The sequence below is a fragment of the Populus alba genome, chromosome 7 (assembly GCF_005239225.2).
Source record: "Populus alba chromosome 7, ASM523922v2, whole genome shotgun sequence".
Classification (NCBI taxonomy): Eukaryota; Viridiplantae; Streptophyta; class Magnoliopsida; order Malpighiales; family Salicaceae; genus Populus; species Populus alba.
The window spans coordinates 13,473,415-13,495,105 of NC_133290.1; the positions used below are offsets into that span (position 1 = coordinate 13,473,415).

The 21,691-nt window shown below is 31.3% G+C and overlaps 1 protein-coding gene across 5 annotated transcripts; it reads left to right on the plus strand.

The window, feature by feature from the left end:
• The first annotated feature begins 13,493 nt into the window (after positions 1-13,493).
• Positions 13,494-21,084, plus strand: LOC118040370 (zinc finger CCCH domain-containing protein 38). Of its 5 annotated transcripts, none has more exons than XM_035047299.2 (5): positions 13,494-13,739; positions 14,979-15,325; positions 17,281-17,694; positions 18,187-20,368; positions 20,598-21,084. In XM_035047299.2, exons 3-5 carry the CDS (start codon positions 17,294-17,296, stop codon positions 20,628-20,630), a joined length of 2,616 nt encoding a protein of 871 aa, XP_034903190.1. In that variant the 5' UTR covers positions 13,494-13,739; positions 14,979-15,325; positions 17,281-17,293; the 3' UTR covers positions 20,631-21,084. The 5 variants fall into 5 exon arrangements, 3 of the variants coding, with proteins under 3 accessions (XP_034903190.1, XP_073266397.1, XP_034903189.1); XM_073410296.1 differs by having other exon boundaries at positions 14,979-15,206; XR_004686060.2 differs by lacking the exon at positions 14,979-15,325 and having other exon boundaries at positions 13,495-13,739; positions 20,598-20,708; positions 20,800-21,084.
• The last annotated feature ends 607 nt before the right edge of the window (positions 21,085-21,691 follow it).

A 21,691-nucleotide genomic window follows, 5' to 3' on the forward strand; every position in this document is an offset into this window, starting at 1 on the left:
TTCTCCGCCTCAGCATTATACAGTTGCGGATAATGACCTTATATATACAAATGATTAGAAGAGAGCATTATTAGAGGAAGAAACACAGAGGTGACCTACGTGGTCTATCAGTGAAATTATGCTTTGCTGACCATGGATGATGTTATTGATGACAGCCAAAATTTCTCTTATGCTAAAAAGTTGGAGCCTTGGTTTTTTTGTACCTGGTAAATTTTTTTCTATTCCATACAATTAGCAAATAATATCTAACACAATTAAAATAAAAATAAAATAAACAATAAAAAAGCTCAAATATTTTAAAATATAAGGTAAGATAATAAGGTAGTCAGTCGACCAGTTGGTTGTTTTATATTTTATAAAAAACTTGTTTTATATTTTACAAAAATTTATAAACTCTGTTTGATTTTATTGATTGTGCAAAAGTCAAACTTTAATTTTTGTGTTTTGAAGTTTTTACATTATTTTGACAGTGATAAGTGGAAGTCACAAATCTTCAATACTAACATTGTAAATTCAGCTGGGCTTGCAATCTTTTTCAATTGCAAAATCAGAAGAGTAAGATTCAATGAAACAGATCTGAGAACCATAAGACATCGTTCCATTCAACAATGACTAGAATTAAATAGCAAGAAACAAGCATTTTTATGATATGAATCACTTGGAAAACTAATGCAAGTGCCTATGAAAAAATCGAAACCCAAAAAGAATTGCTACAAGGAAAATAAAAACAAGACTCCTAGAAGGGAGCGGGAGGGGCTGCAACACCCAAGAACGGCCTTCCAGTTCCACAAAGTGAACCATTAGAATCACATTCATGAATTGCATCCTTCAACTTATGAAACCCATTTTTGTAAATCCCAAAGCCAAACACTAACCCTATCAAGATCACCGCCAGTATCACACATGTGCACATCATGCACACCTTTGTCCCGCAACACATCTTTGCTAGCTTCTTCTTCCTCCTCCTCCTCCTCCCACGCGGGGTGTGCTCTGAATAATCTCGAGATGTCTGCTACACAAGGCAGGCTTTTCAAGAACCTAAGCTGAAGAAATGGATGGAGTGTGCGTTTTGAATCTTGGAGCTGTGTTAGGGGAAACAGTAAAGTTGAACGTTACGGAGAAGTCGAAGTGTAAAACAAATAAAAGAGAGATTCTGATCGTTATGGTCTTTGAATTTGTTCTGATGTGGATGGCTGTTATTGGTTGATTTGGTCAGCTTTGCAAACCACTGTCTTTCGGGCCATGGGATGGATTTATTAGATTGTAAGATTGGGCTCGACATCACTGGGGACTTGGCGAATTACTTGAATGGTCCTCTAAGTTTCTGGTACTTGTCGTTTCAGTCATTTAAATAATATTCTGAGCACCTGCCAACTTTTGTACTTCTGATTCTTGGTTGTTTTGTAGTTGTAGAGCATGTCTTTGGTATTATAATAACAGTTATTTTTTTAAAATAATTTCACTTAAAAAAATATTTAAATAAATCATGCAGCTATATTAAATATTATTTATATGTATTTATCTAGCCTCGACCTTCCCTCCCTTGATTATGCTGATATATGGTGGCTTATATGTAGATTATTGAGAATTATTAATACCTCTTGTATGGTTAAGATTAATTTATTATAAATATGTATTATGTAACTCTAATTTGACATATAGAGAAATATAATTTATTTTTTATTATTGAAAATTATTGACATGTAGATTATTGAAAATTATTAATACCTCAAGGTAGGCATGTCTTCTCTCTTACATACTTTTTACCGGAAAACTTATTTTTTTTAATTTTATTTTTTCATTTCAATCTAATAGCTTAAGTTGTTAGGTGAGGTTCCAAGATATAATTTATATTATTCTCTAACATACCTCGTCAAGTGAAAGACTTTTGAGCTTAAAACTTACACATATTCACATTACCTTGTACTTGATTTTTATCAAATAAATAGGGATAGTGAGATTCGAATTTGTGACCACTTGGTCATTAAAGCTCTGGTACTATATCAAATAATCATCCCAGCTCAATAGCTTAAGTTTTTAAGTGAGGTCCTAGGATATAATTTATATTTTTCTCTAACACGCCCCCTCAAGTGAAAGCCTGCTGGACTCGAAACTTGTACAAGCTCACATTACCTTGTGCTTGATTTTTTTATTAAATAAATGGAAATAGTGATATGTAAACTCGTGACCGCTTGGTCATTAAGGCTCTGATACCATATCAAATAATCATCTCAACCCAATAACTTAAGTTATTAAATAAAATTTCAATATATGATTTATATTATTCTCTAACACTCTTACATCTAAATAATGATTCTTGATTTTATTATTTTTAATATTGAAATCATTAAAAAAATTAATTTAATATTTTTTTAAATAATTATATTTTTAAAAAGTATTTAAAAGCAGAAATTAGTAGGTTCTAATTCATTAACGATATCTATCCATGTATGAAAGCCTGGAACAAGAAAGCCAGCTTCAGGACAAATTGTGCACTGGATGAATTTATGGTTTGATTGATGGTTTGGATCATTAGATTATTTTAATTTAAAAAAAATATTTAAAATTAACCTAATCGAATCTTATTAGATTTGATCATACCAAAGAAAAAATAAATCAATTCATCAAATCACTTAAAATTAAACAAGTTGGTGTATAAAATGATTGAAACTAAAACTATGATAATTAAGAAAGATATTGAGAATGTGTCTAGAAATGAGATTTATGGTGATTTTTTTTTAATGAAATATATTTTTAGGTTATTTTTTTTTTTAATGTTAGTACATCAAGACCATTAAAAAGCATATAAAAAATATTTATTTAATTTTTTCTATTTTAAAAGCATTTAAAAAAATAAAAGCTACTATAATATTAAATATGCATTGAGTTTGGTAAGGTTTAAAGTTTATTTAGAGCTTATTTGATATTATCATGATAATTATATTTCAAAGTGTTTTTTATTTGAAATACATTAAAGTAAATTTTTATTTTTTAAAATTTATTTTTAATATCAGTATCTAAAAATATTATAAAATTAATTTAAAATAAAATAAAATAATACTTTTAAAACACGTAGACAAATTGATATGCTCAATCTCACGCCATGGCCATTTATGTCCTTTCACATGGCAGAGTTTCTAGAAGCCAGTGATCTATCGTTGAGACTCACTTGTGATCTTGAGCCATTGGATTTTGTTGTGGACAACGTTTGAGGAAATGATTAGAAATGGAGCATCCATTGTAAAGCTGGAATCGTGATAATTATTATTTTTCAGAGTATTTTGATAATATAAAAAAATTAATTTAAAATAAATAATAAATAATTTTTAAAAAATACTTATAAAACATATAAAAATAAATAAATAGGATATTAATTACCACGGAGCTTGTCGAGAAGGAAAGTGATAAATAATTATTGTGACGTCAGTAATGAGCTTAGCGATTAGCTTCTAGAAGCATTTGGAGGCCTCACTTGTGAGTTTGTGAATTCTTTTGAGTTGTAAGTCGCTGTTGATTGAGGTCCCATTAAACAAACAAAAGGAGAGACATCTTTGGGGCTCTTTTTTTGTCCGGCTGTCTCCCTTGGGGATGTGGATAGATAGAGAGGATCAGGGTTTAGGAGGTTAGAATGCATCTAGAATGCTGTCGTTGTGAGAGGGACACGTCACTTTATTACCATCTTGGTTTTTATAATATTTTTTAAAAAAATCTAAAAATAACCACTATAATCAACACAGTCGTTAATTATAGATTAAAATAATAAAATTAATTTTTTTTTTTTTTAGTTTTTAACATTTTGATTGTGGGAATTTAACCATAGCTATTTTTTTAATTTAATTTTTATAAAATTAGTTCGATCTTATAATCCAAACATGAGTTTGACATACTAGTTTAAGTTATTTTGAGGTGTTTTATTTTATTTTAAAAAAATTCTTTAACATTGAGTTGTTTAAGAATTCGGCCTTGTGCTTTTTTTTTTATGACAAGCATTCTTTTTTTATATATAGTTATTGTTGTCACATTTTTTTTTAAGATTTGTTTACTATTTATGGTATATTTGATAGTATGGTTGCAATTGTTTTTAAAAGTGTTTTCGTCCTGAAATGCATTAAAATGATGTTTTTTTATTTTTTATTTATGGCCTGTTTGAGAGTATTTTTAAGACCATCGCATCAAAATGATCCAAAACATATAAAAAAATTAATTTTTAACAATAAAAAAATTAATTTTTATAGAAACACGGGTACAACCACGTTTTCAAATATTTACTTAACCTCATTGTTTTTTCTATCTTATAATTGGGTGGATGTAGATTTTTTTTCCTTTTTTAAAACACATTAGTAGCGATCGATTATCGTTTTTTTATATTATTGGTCTACGACAAAGCGCAAGTCACCTATCTAGTAATATATTAAATTAAAATATATTTTTGTTATGTTACGAGTCAAATTAATTTTAATTAAACATAAAAAAAACATACAATCATTGCTAATATATTTTCTAATAAAAAAATAATTTTGAATTCAAAATTTAATACACACCAGAATTTTTTTTTTATATTAAGATAATAATATATTTAATGATATTTTTTTTTAATATTAAAACTTTAATATATTCATCGACATTAATCTATCAAATTCATGATTTAAATCATGAAACCAATGATACTTTTATATCAAAATAAATTATAAAATTTAATTCTCAATCAATATAAAATACTAAATAAATAAATAAAATTCAATTAAAAAAAATCATCCCAAATAAACTCAAACACTTAACCCCATTTCAGCTAAATCCCCGAGCACTATTCTAATATAATCATAAAATTACAAATCCTTGAATTAGTTGAAAGAGTAATTATAATTTTACATAATTCATTTATTAAAAAAGATCAAATATTAAATATGTATGAAATCCAACAAACTCTATTTATTTGATACATAAAACGAGCAGTGAATAATGTTGTCCAGTGCAAATAATATCTATTTTTTTTTTACCGAATAGACGCAAATGCATCTAATAAAAAAAAATTTAATGGAATAAAATTACACAAGTATTATTTATCTGATAATTTTAAAATGGAATATAATTTTAAAATGCATCAATCAAAGCTTTGATTTTGTTTTGATATAGCATGCTAGATTCAAAATTAAAAATATTTATCTCTGCACATTGCAACATCACGTGGCATGTTTCTGTAAAGAAGCTCAAAATACTACAAACAAAAAAAAACTTTCCTAAAACGTCGCCATTTTACCAGCACTGATCAGTTTCCCACCGCCGGCTCAGGGAATGCCCACCGGAAAACCTAACCGGTCTCTTCCTACTACTACTGTAACCCAACGACAAATCATACATAGCACGAGCAGCGGGATCCGACAGCGTTTCATAGGCATTACATATCTCAACAAAATCCAGACCGTCCAATTGCTCTCCACCATCACTACCGCTCACATCAGGATGATAAACCTTGGCTAGACTCCTAAACGCACCCTTAATCTCCATTAACGACGCCGTTCTCTTAACTTGAAGAATCTCGTACAGACTCCGCGACTTCCTCCCTGAGTCAACTCGGAAAGACTCAGCCGCTAATGTAGACACGGCGGCTTTAATCGAGACTCCCCGGCGGTTCGCCAGCGATGAAAGGACTGGGGAGACGGTGAAGAGTGTTGTTGCATTCATTGAGATATGGCTTTAGGGGCAGAACGGGATATTGAAATTTTCAGAGAAATTGAGTTAGCGTGCGAAACGGAGAGGAGAAAAAAGGTGATATATAAGAATCCATAGAGGAGGAGAGAGAGAGTGGTATTTACTACTTGGCAGCTGGCATTATTGGTCAAGCTTGAGCCATGGCTTGTCTAGCTGTCTTTGACCCTATTGATTATATTATAGTTGTCTGATCCAACTTACTAAAAAAAAATTAGATTGGTGACTTGCAAAGCTAACTCGTGGATTATTACATGAATTCAAGTTAATTATTTTTATAAAAATAATAATATATTTTTAAAAAAATTATTTTGTATTAATTTTATTAAATATGATCAAATTAATTAAATCATTAAAACATTAATTGGATCATCAATTTTTATCATTTTAATATATTTTTTTATTTAACTTGAATCTTAATCTAATTTTAGTTCTAGATTTGAGGTTATGAAATTTATAGGTTATTCATCGAATTCAAATCATGTTTAGTATTATAATTACAACTAATATTAATAAGATTTTAATATAGAGACTTAATTATTATTTATGATGTGCGGTTACCAGAATAATTTAAATTATCTAATTATATATTTTTTTCTAAATGATTACAATGAACACATGTATAATATACTATTTAACATTTAAGACCAATTTGCCAACATGATACATTTTTTTCTAGATAATTACGCACTTGACACAAATATATAATATATTAATTACATTTAAAAATAAGAGTTAAAGTGTTATGATAATTGTGTTATTATCAATAAAAGTAAGGGCATCGTAGTCCATATAAAATAAAATAAGGATATTAATGGTCTTAAAAAAAACACACAAATATATCTAGCATATAAAGATTGTCTGGTTATCCTCACACCAAATATCTCCTAAATTCAATTAAAATCTTAGCAAAGATCAAATCTCTCATACTTCGAAAAAAAATACAAACCTGAAAGCTTTTCAAAGTTTTTTTTTCTCCCTACTTTTGCTGACAATCTTTCATTGCTTGGTGTGTGGAGCCATTGACCGGCTGGTATTATCAACCAAAGCGGCTCAAAAGAGTTTTACTTGGAGCCGACACAAAAAATGGCAACTTTTATAATTTATTCATACTATCCTCTTCGTTTTTTGTTTTAAAAACATTTAAAAAAAAAAATTAAAAACTTTAATTTTTTCATGTTTTAAAATAATATTTTTTGGTATTTTTAAATTATTTTAATACACTAATATTAAAAATAAATTTTAAAAAATAAAAAAATATTATTTTAATATATTTTTAAATAAAAATTACTTAAAAAAATAAGTGGAGTACGAAGTAGCTATGACGTCACCACATCTTACGTCACTCCATAGCTGATGAAATCAGTGTGCACTTAGAAGCCGAAGACCTATAGTTAGGAGCTTCCGGTGATCTTGAGCCGCTTGACTTTAATCGAACGGTGGTGGTGGACATGATTGGAATTAATGGACCACCTAACGTAGCCTGAATCTTTTGTCCTGAAGGAAAATCACGTGTGTAAGTAGAGCTTCTAGAAGCCTTTGTCGGCATCTCTCTGTGGCTCGAGGTCCTTACATACCAAAAGAGATCAATTTCGTGCTCTTGTTTTCTGGGCTTTATCTACGGAGAGGAGATTAGGGTTTTGGAATTTTGAAAGCATCTATAAAGCTTGTTAGGATTGTAGTTGTGGGAAGTGGGAACCGATCTAGCTACCAATCCAAGAGAGCCTATGTTATTATGCCAGCCTAGTTTTATGAAAATAGTGCATTTCTTTTTTATTTATTCATTAATTTTACTAGAGTTTATTACATCAAATTTCAGTTAATTTTGATGGAGTTTATATTTATTATAAATCAACTAAAAACTCCATTTAAATTAAGTTTTAAATTTTAAATTTCTTAAATTAACTCTTCAAGTCAAACTGGTTTTAACATCCATTCATGCGGGTTTTTTTTTTAATGAGAATGATTATTAATTGCTTATCATCTTTAAGAAATTTTGGTAATAATAAATGGGTTTGCTTGGATGATAGATTTAAAATTAAATTCATGTAGTGATCAGATTTATGAGTTTTTAATGAATGGCACGGGAGAAAGCGAGTGAGTCTATTTTTTGCTTTCTCATCGCGAAAATAAGGTAGTTATGATCATGGAATTAGAGAGATTCCATTCTCTTTTTGTTAATTATATTTTTTTTAGATTAATGAAACAAGTTCTGCAGTGATATTGGTAATATTTTTTTTTGCTGTATATTTTAAATTAGTTATTAATAGAAATGATTGTTCTCAATAATATAACATTCAATTTATTTATTTTTACTACTGTTTGAGAGCTAAATCGATATTTTGGGATGGTGGGATGTAGGAGGTGATCATTTTCTATTTGGTTCGGTTTTATAAAAAAAATAATAATTAAATTGAATTATAAAAAAAACCGAAACCGATTCAAATCGATCGGTTTTGATTCAGTTTGTTTTTTAGGATAAAAACCGATTCAAACTAGTTTGGCTCAGTTTTTTCTGGTTTTGTTCTGTTTTTTTTGTTTGGCTCGGTTTTTTTTTCGGGTTTTTTTCGAATTGGGTTTGGTTCGGTTTAGTTTTTTTGGTTTCAAACTTATAAAACCAAAACTGAACCAAACCACATGGTTTTTTTAAAATTTTAATCGGTTTTCTTTCACGGTTTGGTTTTTTCGATTATTTTTTTTCTAGTTTTCTCGGTATAATTGGTTTTTCGGTTTTTTTCTCACCTTTAGTAAGATGAGAGCAGTACAAGAACAATGCTTTATGGAAAGCTGAAAAGATCTATATATGACATTTGATAATCTTATAAAATGCTACCTAACCAATTATTTACAATTGAGTTGGTTTTAAGCACAAATATATTAATTATTGATATAAAAAAACTTACTTTTACTGATAAGAAAATGTTATGAAATTGTGCACATGTATTTTCTCAGTAAATCAAAGTTGCATAAAAAATACCATGGAAAAACATATTACATAAAGATTTGAATTTGTTTTATAAAATTAATGCTTAATATTTGAAAAATAGGTGTACAATATCTTTTACATGTCATGCCACGAAGCTTAGGATGTTGCTTGGAATTGTGTTCCATACTATATTTTACTAAATTTTGATTTTTTTTATTTAAAATTAATTTTTTATGTGTTTTGATTGTTTTGATATGTTGATATAAAAAATAATTTTTAAAAAATAAAAAAATATTTTAATATATTTCCAAGCAAAAATAACTTTAAAAACAATTATTACCACACTCCTAAACAACTATCTAAATTTGACTCAACTCCATTCAAATCGAATCATAGAACAAATCAAATTTCTTTTCTCTTAGACAAAAAAAAAAGGAATCAATATTTTTTGGATAGTTTGGTGAATTTTTAATTTCATCATTCGATTTTTATCTTATATTTTTTTCAATTTTATTTGTAGTTGGTTTTCATGATTTGTTTGTTTTGCTTCTTATCAAGTTATCGCGGTCTCGAATAAATATCATGTTATTTTAATTTTATTAATACCTCATTTTAAATGTATATTTTTTATTATCATTCAAATTACATTTAAATTTATCACATTCTATATTCTTCTCTACTAAAAACATATTAGCAGCAGCACCTATCTTTTATTTCTATGTTAAAAAACAATAATATGGCTAATAGCGTAGCATGGGAACAATGATCAGCTAAACATTAACTATAAAAATAAAAATCTAAATCGTCCAAAAAATTCTTTTCTTTTAGAGGTTCACAGATCTAACTTGCAAGTTCAATTTTATCCCAATCATAAGATGGGCCAAGAACATTGTTTCACTTTCAAATTCACGACCTCCCCCTTTATTGGAGTGGAGGTACCAACACTGCAACAAAATCAGATTTTACTGAGAAATAATTAAAAGTTATGCCAGCATTTTATAATGAATGCTATTTTTTATATATACTATAATAATATTTCAAGCATTTGTCTTTGTTGAGAGGTATACTAGATAGGTGCCTCGTATTATATTATGCCGGAGCTATGCCAAACTTTTTTCAAAACTAATGATAATCTGAAATAACCTAGGTTAAATTAAATAAAACTTGAAATGAGATATAAGATTGAAAGAACCCTAAAAAACAAAAAAAAAATATAAAATTCAAGGTCTAATAACCTAATGTTAAAAATGAAAAAAAAAAAACTTCAAAAAATACAACGTTGAAAATGAAAACCCGGATCAACTTGGGTAACTTAACAAACCAACAACCAACTATGTGATATTGAGATTAAAAAAATCAAAATAATGACTTGGTAAAAAACCAAAAGTTCAATAAAAAACTTCAAAAAAAACTCTAAGGTAATGGGTTAACTTTACCAACCCGCTCTCGGAATAACTAAATAGTAAGAAAAGTGAAAAAATAACAAAGCTCAATGGCAAATAATTTAATGCAAAATGATGAAATTGAAAAAAAAAATAAAAATTCAAGAAAAAAATCCGAGTTAACTTGAGTTAACTTAACTAACCTGCCACATGCGACACGAGATTGGGATGGAAAAAAAAATAGACTTAAAAAAAAAAACCAAACAAAAATGACCTAAGTTAAATAATAATAAAAAAAACATTGCGAATGAAAATACAAGCTGAACCAAGTTAGCTTGATCACCTTGCTCTCGAAATAACAAAACAGAAAGAGAAGCGAAAAAATGACAAAACTCAAGGGAAAATATTTTAATGCAAGACAATGAAATTGAAAAAAAAAAAAATCATAAAAAATTAATGAAAAAACCTGAGTCCACCAAAGTTAGCTCAAGTGATCTACCACTCGTGACATGAGACCAGGCTAAAAAAATTAGATTTTCAAAAGAAGAACATAGCAAAAAAGACCGAAGTCAAATAAAAAAACAATGAGTAAGAAAATGAAAACTAACTCGGATTAGCTTGATTAACCTGCACTTGAGATAACCCAATAGAAAAAAAAAGTGAAAAATCACATACTTCAAGAGCCAATAATTTAACGCAGTGTATGAAATTGTTTAAAAAAAATAAATTTCATAAAAAGAATTGAGGGGAAAAAAATCTAGGCAACTATGGTTAACTTAACTAACCTAATATTCGGGATATGAGATCGTAATAACTTAATAAAAAGAACAACGCAAAAAACAATGAAACTAAGGGCATAATAACCACATGTCAAATATAGATGAATTTGAAAAAAAAGAAGAAGTTAATTTTCAATAAAGGACTACCTTGTTAGAAGGTAACCACGAAAAGATAACAAAGTAAAATATCTAAACGTAAAACAATTTAAAACCCAAACATGATATATATATATATAGGAGTTAAATTGGAAAACAGAAAAAAACTAAGAAAATGATATAAAAAAAGGTTGTTGAAAGAATAAGGACCAAAACCGCATAAAAATCCAAGTGAAACTAAATGTTGAGGGACAAAATTGAAAAAACATTAAATCAAGAAAAGGATAGTAATATAGTAATCAAAAGAATGAGGACAAAAAATAAATTAAAGAAACAATTGCTATAAAATTAAAAAGGATGTAATTGCAAAAAATACTAATAAAAAAAATATAAAGCATGGAAATAGAGCAATTAAAAGTAGAGAGACCATATTGGATAAAAAATCAAATGGAATAAAATACCCAATGATGAAATTAAAAAATATCCAAACTTTAAAAAGTATCAAAAGCCAAATAAACAATAATTAAAAGAAAAGGAACCAAAATCAATAAGATTACAAACCAAATGACACAATTAATTTTTTAAAGTTCAAGGTGTGTTTTTCTAGAAAATAAGATAGAAAAAATAAAAGAAAGAAAAAACATTTACTGCAACCTAATCAAATATCCTTCGTGAGCATGCACAACAACTCTAGAAAGAGGACGATGCGCTACTCCTAACACCATGACATAAGCAGGATTTTGGCCACCCCACGATCCCTCATGTACTGTTTAAATGATACGGAGGTCATGATGCGCTGTGTCAATAGCTTTTTTTTTAATAATATATAAAAACTTAACATTACCAAGCCACCCCTAACAAAGCTTTAAAATAACAACAAAACCAGTAAAAAAAGATAAAAATATCCTCGCCTTTGTTTTTTTTTAATTACAAGGTTAATTCTGCTATTTTACTTTTTAAAACAAGAAAAAGATGAAGAAGCCCTTCAATGCATGCATATTTTTTTTTTTCAAGGGCATGATCGTAACTCAACTATTTATTTTTTTAATAAAAAAGGCAAAAGAGCCCTTTACCTAGAGATTATTATTCTTTTTTTTTTTTTGGCTTTTTATAGAAAAATAATCATTACTATGTAACATATCATTTTTTACCATTTAATTTTGCAATAATATTTAATTTTGAAATAACAAATGTATGTCATGAAAAGAGACATTTCTTTCCCCAATTCCATGCTTAAATCAATTTTTTTAATGGGAAAGGTAAAATTATATTTATATTGTTTGAATTCATAGTTTCTTTGTGTTTCGAGCTACGGTAAAAAAAGTTTTTAGCTCATTTAGTTTTTTTGCTTTTTAAATATTTAATAAAGGGGATGATTGAACGTATGCTGTTTACAATTTAGCTACAGAGTTACAACGGTGGAGAAGTTCATGATCAATGGGTCGGGTTCACTCTGTAATCTTGAACTAGCCTTTTGCAACAGGTGTAGTCTATTGGGCTTCTGTTTTGCTCCAAGCTGTAACAAGCTTAGGCCCAATGACACTCAACTGGGCCTGTGGCCTCCATCAATGAGATTTCTTGTTTGCTTTTGAAAATAAGCCAATTTTTAAATTAATATTTTTTTATTTTTTTAAAATTATTTTTTATATTAACGATTAAAAAAATAATTTTTTAATTTTTTTTTCAAAATTTGCCTATCCCCATTTGAAAAACAGAATTTAGAATTTTTCTTTTTCCAACCTTCTTCACGAGTGAATATTTTAAATCTAATACATGACTTCAAACAAATATCAATGGGGTTTGGAATTCTAGTATTTTTTGGTGTGTGCCATTTTTTTCATATTAATATGCAATCCACTAGTTAAATATTTTTTTTTCATATTGTTATGCAATTATTGCTTTCATTTTTTCATATTTTAGAATAAAAATTTAGAGGGATTGTGAGAAAATCTTTTCATAAATATATTAATCAACGAGCTAGATAATTGACTAGAGAAAAAAAAAAAAATACCAATTATGATGTAAATTATACTTTTAGGAAAGGTTTAATTAAAATCCTAACTCAATGATATTTGAAATTGTAATCCAGCTATACTTTTTAAAATTTTTGATTTTTTTTAATTTTAAATCATGTTTTGTATTTTTGTATCATTTTAATATGTTAATGTCCAAAATAAAATAAAAAAATATATATTATTTTAATATATTTACAAGTAAAAATATATTTTAAAATTAATTTTTCATATTGTTATGCAATTATTGTTCTTTTTCATATTTTAGAATAAAATTTTAGAGGGATTGTGAGAAAATCCTTTCATAAATATATTAATTAACGAGCTAGATACTTGACTAGAGAAAAAAAAACAAGAATACCAATTATGATGTAAATTATACTTCTAGGAAATTCTAAGAATTAGAGGGTAAAATTAATATAAAAAATAGTTTGGGTGCAAGGTTTCAGCTATATATATAGTTGAAGGGCATTTTTGAGTTTTGCCCTAATTTATATTTAATTCAAAAATAAAAAAGAAAACCAAGAAACTTAAAAAATTAAATATCAAGAAACATAGTAGGGCTTAGCAAGCAAGTGGGTCCTACTATGAACCAAAAAAGAAAAAGAAAAAGAAAAGAAAAATCTAGCAAACGATACTCTCTCTCTCTTGGTATATAGAAGTAGAACTCGCATAGTCGCAAGTCTTCTCTTGTTTGCCTCTCTCTTTCTGCTAATTTAATGGCAAAGTAAAATCACACTCTTTACTCCTTCGCTCACTCCATTCAGTTGTCGAATTATTCCAGTTTACGCACTCTCTCTTAGCCTCTCCTGCATGGCTTTCTCTCTTTAATCTCCATGTAAGTACTCTCTGCTTCTATCTTTTATGAAGTTTCTCTCTTTATATGCTTCTGTTTTCTAGTTTTTTAGGGTTTTGTGTTAGTTCTTCTTAGCGGGTTCTTCTTAAGTTTTGATTTTGAGCTGATATTGTAGAGAAGTTTATGAACCTAATGATTAGGGTTCGTTTAGGGTTTATTGCCATTCTGATGCTTTAATTTGGGTTTTCTCTGTTTATTTCATTGATTACATTTTTGGGGTTTTTTCTAGCTCATGGGTTTTGACTTTTTTTAGTCTTTCTATGCAAAAGCTTGATTTTTTTCAGTCTCTCTTTGAAAAAGCTTAAAACTTTTCAATTACTGTAAACTTTAATTGGTTTTTGGATTTTGATTTTATAGAGTTGAATAGCAAATGTTTTACTTGTTTACGGACGAAGCATGCTTTTGAGGGGTTTTCTTTGCCCGGGGCTAAAAATTTTTAGTAAGGAAAATTTTGGGTTTTAAGTGTAGATTGGGACTTGATAGGATTTTCAATTTCAAGTAAATAGGTTTGTATCGATGATAGAGAATAGTGGTTTTTGTTTTATGGAGTATTGATGTGGAAGTTCGTGTATAAGGTTGTTTAGGATTCATTTGTACAGATGTATGTAAGAAATAAATTTTCAACACTTGATTAAACAACTGCTAGAATCTTTTTCTTTAGAATTGTATTTTCTTCCAAGTTCTTAAATTAGCTTAGATAATTGTATAGTCAAACTTTAGGGATGCTGCATGGCGATTAAACTTTAATAATGACTTAGCAATGCTTTTTCTCTCTGCAATGAACTGGGAAGAGTGCTTCGATCGTGAATTTTTTCTGTGATTTTCATGTTTTATTAGTCACAGCCAATAATGTAATGTAATTCATATATCTATCGTTCAACTTTGCTTTCTATTCTAATTTTTGCACTATGAATCATCTGATATGATTGTTGAATGATTTACAGGATTTGATTGTTGTGTTAAATATGCATCTAATTAACATCTGGTGCGTGCTTAGTGTAACTATTATGACATCAGTGCTATATCCAGCATAGTTAGGTACTAAAATCAGATGATACGTCGTTTTCCTTGAGTCTTTAGGTTCTATCTTTTTTTCTAGGCTAACTGCTTACACACTAGCAGACCGCTACTAGGGTATCATACCCATATGTTCTCTAGTTCTATGTATCTCCATAGAAAACATTTACCTGATTGCTAATATCAGATATAATGTTTATGCAGTAACTCACGAGGTCAATGCGTGGAGGGATTTCCAAATTGTTCAAAAGTAACTGATGCAATTAGTTTTGTAATGGATTTCAATCCTTCCACAAGTGGAACATTGAATTTTAGCAAAAATTAATGGATCTTGGTCAATTTGTTTGATTGGAGACCATTCAAAAGGGTTTGAGATAGCATTGTAAACTTTCGTCATAGTTCAAGAGTTCGTCAAAGAATCCATCTACAAAAGTAATAATCTTTGATGTCTTGAGGTCCGATGTCCATTGATGTTGTGTCGTGCAGAACGATTAAGGGAAATAAAGTTGTAACCTTGTTATCCATATGCAAGCTACTGTGCTAAATTGATGGTTAGTGATCCATCACTGATCATCAGCAAGGCCACATTTGATTGTGGCAAATGTTGAGTGCAACATCAATGTCATATTTTTATTAGCTGTAAAGGTGTAATGAGCTTGCAATTTACATGACATGATATTTCTATATATAAAGCTGTCTGTTTGTAGGTGATTTGCCACATGGCAAACAGGAGGTTTTTTCTTTCTTTTCTTGCTCTCTATACATTATGTGATGATATGAGATGTTTCGATCATCAATTATTTGTTGTTTCAGAAAAATGGCACATGCTTTTATGTTCCTGCACTTCCTATTTTATATATAAACTGACATCTTGTTACAGCTTTATAAGATCTTTTTTTTTAATAAAGGAAATCTATGAATCATATTTCTGATGACTCTAGAGCGCTATTGTAAAGCTGATTAAAATTGCGCAATCATAGTTGTCTATATCACTTATGAGATTTAGCCAATCTTTGAACAAATGAAAAATCGAAAGGATGATGTTTTGACAGTAAGAAATATCTATCCTATCAAAATCCTGTGGGATGTAATTTGGGATGCATATCCTCTCCTTCATGGGATATGGCCTGGTTGCATTCAAGTGGAGTCCATCTTATTTTTGCAAATGCAGGGGTGAACACCCATTTCAAACCTGCATGCTAAGGCCCAAACAAACTCAACTCCCCTCCAAAAAAATAAAATAGTGCACATGTTGCTTGATCCCATTCTTATTTTAGCAAGGTAGTGACTATTTTTTAGCAAATTCTTAAATGATTTTCAATGCAGTTGGTTAGATTGTTCTAGCTTTGTGGATGTATATGAATTAGTGGAAGCTGTATAGAAGGTTAAGTGGCATTAATTAAAGGCACTTCTTTTGTTGTTTATTTATGTGTGTAATGGGTGGGTTTGCTATTTTATTAATGCCACCCACTCTGTTTTTTTTTGCTCTGTTTATAATATTCTTGTAATTTGTTTGTGTTTGGGTGAAATATATTTGCTCTTTCATTTTGACTACTTTCTTGACGTGTTGGGAGTATTGATTTTTGAACCTGCATGTGAAATGGAAAATCTTGTCAGGATTCACTCACTTTATATTCCTTTTCTTTTATCTGTGGGGTGTTTAGTTTGTCCAGTTAGTCCAAAAACAAAAAAATCCAATAGATTTTTAACTTGAACTTAATAAAACCAGGTTTCAATCAAACTAGCAAACTATTCAATAGAAATGTTGATCTTAATTGAATTAGGGAACTAGGGTATGTTATGATTGAATATTTTGAGAGTTTTTGAAATATGTTTGGGATCCACTTAGTAATTAGGAAATTTGAATTTTGAAGCTATGGGAGGTTGTTTTTTTTTTTTTAATCATCATCATCATCATCATCATCATCATCGTTGTTTTCTCGTTTAAGTTCTTGTAGTTTGCTGAATCAATAAGACATGGATTAAGGAGTTGTCATATTCCTCTCCTTTTTTATTTACGGATGAGCTTCCTATCTGCTTTTGGTTGAGTTATGTGAGATTTGTTTAATTTTACTTGCTGGAAGAGAGGTCAATTATTGCACTCTCCTCTGATTTTGTGTATTTAAAAAGAAGGGCAGGGTATGAGGGTTAAGCTATGTGCTTTTTACGACTATATCTATTCTATTTGCTTTTTATGACTATATCTATTCTATTAATGTTTCAATAGCATGCAATTATTCATTATGGTAGCCACGTCTTAATTATATAAAGCATGAATCCTGTTTAAATTAATATGCTCCTTTTCTGTTCATTGGCCAGGTTGTTAACTTTTATAGCATGATATTGTTAGTTTTTGTTAGCTACATCTACAATTTGAAATATGGATCCTGCTAGTAATTGGATATTTTCATGCAACTTGAGAAAAAAAAAAGAAGAGAAACTAAATAGACAAGTATATATTCAATAACATCAAGATTTATGGACCTGTGGTTTTCCCTGCTCCCAGATACTCCAGTTGAATGAAAGAAGGTGGTGCTGCTTCTGTCAGAATGAGTGGGAGTGGCCGAAAACGCAGTTCAAAATGGGATCTGAAAGAAGGGTCTCGAATTTCATTTGAAGATGTGGAAGACAATACTTGGCCTGGGAAAGCAGGAATATCTTTTCGTGACAAAGAATCACGACGTGATTGGCTCCCACCTGAAGCTGCTGGTGGCAGTCGCTCCAAGTGGTCAGCAATGGAACCGTTGCCTGGAAGAAGAAGCTCTCGCAGGGATGATAATATTGATGAAGACCGTAGCAGAACTTTGAAAGCCACTTATGAAGATGAGAGTTATGGAACTAGAATGTCTCCTGGTCTCAATGAATGGAGACAGAAAAGTTTTCGAAACTCTCCCAAGAATGAATATAAAAGAACAAGAAGGTTTGATTATCTGCTGAGCACCCTTTCTGATACAGCTATTTGCATTCTTGTCATTGTCCTGTTTTTCAGTCAACTCTTGCTATATCTATCTGGTGCCTAGCTGCAATGGAACCTGCATATGATGCAATAGTAATGATAGTCTTCAAATAACTTCTATATCATGAAAGAGTCAAGAATCACATGCTTTAAGTTCTGTAGACTCTTTTACTGGACATGCAATGATATACTGGCTGCTTGAAATTTTGGATTTCTTCTAGTTACTGCAAATTTTCTTGTGAGTTTATGTGTTTTGGTGTTTCTGTTTCATGCTTTTCATGTACCAGGTGCTCTTCACAATATGTAACGAGTTCGTTACCTGTTAGAAACTGCTTTACCTCAACCAACTCTGCACACAACATTTCTATTGGTCTCCTTGGTTTCTTACTGTCAAAGTTGATTAAGCTGGTTGGCATTGTTTGACTTGTCCTGTCCCTGATTTGTTTGCAAAAGCAGGAGCCAGAGCCGGAGCCGGAGCCGGAGCCGGAGCCCAGTCCATGGATTTGGGCGAGAATCAGGAGCGCATGAAAGAACTAGAAGCATATCAGGTGTCTCAGCTCAATCATGTAAGGATTTTGTTGCTGGGAGATGCAGGAGAGGCAGTCATTGCCCGTTTCTTCACCAAGATACTGAGACGTGTGAGGATGACTGGGAAAGAAGACCCAGGAAAGCTGCAGCTTCAAAATATCCTATCTCCCATGATTCTAAGCAGTACCCAATGGGGAGTGGAAGATCTGCTGATTGCTGTAATGAGTTTCTAAAAGGAAGCTGTAGAAGGGGTGAATCCTGCAGGTATGCTCATCATGGTGCTTCTGATCCATCTAGTAGGGGGTCCGCAAATGATGGTATTAGAGAAAGAGATAATGACCGAAGGCATAGATATGCATCTCCAGAGAGACGTGCTGAGCGTGAAACCCGCAGAGCAGCCGATATTCCCTGCAAATTTTTTGCTGCAGGTAATTGCAGGAATGGAAAATATTGCAGGTTTTCTCATAATGATCAGACACCAAGTCCTGACAAAAGATCACGAGATGGTAGGTGGCCACCAAGCCAAAACTCAGATGATGTGGAAAAATCATGGAATGATCCAAAATGGAGCGAGAGTCATACTTCAGATGCAGCAAAATTGAGTGAAAATAAAAATGAAAAATTGGATGCACCTGAACTGAGGCTCTCTGTACGGTGTATGGAGGATGGATGGGGCCATAATTTGGTCGAGAACAAGACACACAATAATCCTCCAACTAATGAAGTGGCTGAGATCGACAAAAAGGAAGCCCTCCCATTGAAGACAGAAAATGCTGGTGATAACTCTAACGTATCTGAACAGAGAGCTCCTGAGAATTGGCTTGGTGATATGGAAATGTCTCCTGATTGGAACTACAGATTGCAACCTTCCAACCATATCAACAAAGGAGAGCATGCTTCTTTATCCGGCTGTGAACTTCAAGATGGTTCAGGCCGGGCACGTGATACCCCTGCAATCATGCCACCAATTTCAAATGAAACATGTTCCATTCAACAGGGATACAATTTAAAGGAGATTGGTGGTAGTGCTTTGCCACATGATGATGGTGTGACTGGAAAAACTGCTGGTTCTTACATTAACATTTCTACAAATGCTCTTGCAACACAAAGCTTCAATAAAAATGGCCTGAGTTCAATTGCTTCACCTATTCCAAACTTGAATGCTGTTGGACAAATTCAAGAAGCAATCTTGACCAACCCTCCAAGAGGAGGGACAATGATGGCTCCTCAAAATCAGACACTGGTTCAGGACAGAAAAATGATCAACATTCCCGATATTGGGAATGTAAATGCACCACTTGTGAATTTGGGAATTCCAATGGCTCAAAACATGGCTAGTAATGAGCATTTGACTCAGCTTACCAACCTTTCTGTCTCTCTGGCCCAGTTCCTTGCGAATGGACAGCAGCTTCCACAACTTTATGCTGCTCGTAATTCGCATAATGGCACCTTTGCCAACTCAGAGGGCACTGTCAAACCAGATTCTATGGTGACCATTCAGCCAAATCAAGCTGTTGAACCCCGGAAGCAATATGATCCTATATGTGACAGCGTGGAGCCTGGGAAGCATCATGTCAATACTAATCCTCCAGATCAGAAACTAGAATTACTATCCAAAAAGTTGTCCCCGTCATCCCTTTCTTCTGGACTGATTGGTGGTGATTATAACAAGTTTCACTCCGAGCAAGAGTTTATTGATAAGAGCTCCCAGTTAAATCAGCTGGGTCCAGGTGTGAGTTCTGTAGTTAACAAGGAAAACAATGGAGTGGGGTCTGAGGAAAGCAATAAAGTAGAAGAGCAGGATAAGAGTGCACAAGAGAATGGTCCCTTGGAGAACAGTGATGGTGATGGCAAAGCTGATGAGAGCAAGAAAAATAAGGATGCAAAGGGAAATCGTGCATTTAAGTTTGCGCTGGTGGAGTTCGTTAAGGATCTACTGAAACCTGCATGGAAGGAAGGTCAAATGAGCAAAGATGCGTACAAGAACATAGTTAAGAAAGTGGTTGACAAAGTTACTGGAACTATGCAGAGTGCAAGTATTCCTACAACGCAAGAAAAAATTGAACAATACCTGTCAGTTTCAAAACCAAAGCTGACCAAACTTGTACAGGTGAGTGCTGGTGTGCTTATTCGAGTTGTATTTGATTTTGAAAGGGATGTGAATTTGATTACAAAATCAGAGCTCTTTTCTTACCTGAATTCTCCTAGTGCTTCTCAGACCTCGCGGTGCAAATTTATGATGCTAGTGGGGCAAAAAGCTGTTTCATTTTACTATATTTTTTGCAGACTGTCCACGTGATTTTGTTATTGTATTTATTTATTCACTGATCTTGTTGCAGGCATATGTGGAGAAATTTCAGAAGGACAAATGAAAGAACAGCTGATGTTTTCCATTCATTTTTTGCTGTCATATAGCAAGCTGTTTATTTCGTGCGTATGATTCTACTATGGTAAGGCAGCTTCTAGAATGAAATATTCTTCTTAACCTGTTTTTTACTAGTTGAAATCAAGGTTAGCTAAACCTTTAACTCTTACATGCAGAATATCTTTCTGTTTGGAATTTTAAAATGCCTCATACATGGAAGTTTACCATGTGGATTTACCTGCAGATTCTAAGATGCCACCTGATCCAGGGCATTTTATGCCGTTATCTGAGTATGGTGCGCACTGTTGTTACCTGACAGGAATTGCATGAGCTTTTTTATTCATAGCAAATTGTCCAAAAATCTTGGCTTATAGCATCCTCATCATCTGCACTGTGTGTTTTGACACTTCACCTTGTCAAGTTTGGCTTCACAGCAATGACATCAAGTTCTTGCTGCTATTTATTTGTGTGCCTAACCTCTTCCTCCCGTCCCATATTACCACCGCACATTCAGAATTCGCACTGCATCGTTTTCCTGAAAAAAGGTTTGCAGTTTTGATCGGTATGTCATGTTTCGATGTTTCGATTAAGGTTTGCAGTTTTGCCGCGGGAAAAAGCAAATCTTAAAAACCTCTACTAGGAATTCTAAAAACTGACCGGTTTTGTTTTGTTTTTTTTTTTTTTTTCCTGCAAAATCTTTGTTCTTTGTTTTTGGCTAGAGATTCATGTAATAAAAATAATAATAATTTGAAAGCATGCCCCACAAATCTAATTTAAGACAGATTTCTATTGAAAAGTTATCAATGGCGCCCCATATCAAGGTAGCTAAGCCTAGAACAGACGAGGGAACAAAAAATTAAATTCAAGAGGGTATTTTAAACAATGCTTTTATAAATGGAGCCCTCGAGTGTTATTTTCTACAAAAATATTTTTAACAGTGTATTAAACCAAAGAGAAACCCCAATAATGAAGTGGATTGGACTAGTATGGTGTTTTTGCTTTTGCTCTTATTCAAGAACCAAAAAATATTTGTCAAGTTACGCAAATCAGTGTCCTGTACTTCTTGAT

Coding starts and splice junctions, on each gene's coding strand:
- LOC118040370 (XM_035047299.2), top strand. CDS start 17,294: ATGAAAGAAGGTGGTGCTGCTTCTGTCAGAATGAGTGGGAGTGGCCGA. Junction 17,695..18,186: donor GAATATAAAAGAACAAGAAG/GTTTGATTATCT, acceptor TTGCAAAAGCAG/GAGCCAGAGCCGGAGCCGGA. Junction 20,369..20,597: donor AGCTGACCAAACTTGTACAG/GTGAGTGCTGGT, acceptor ATCTTGTTGCAG/GCATATGTGGAGAAATTTCA.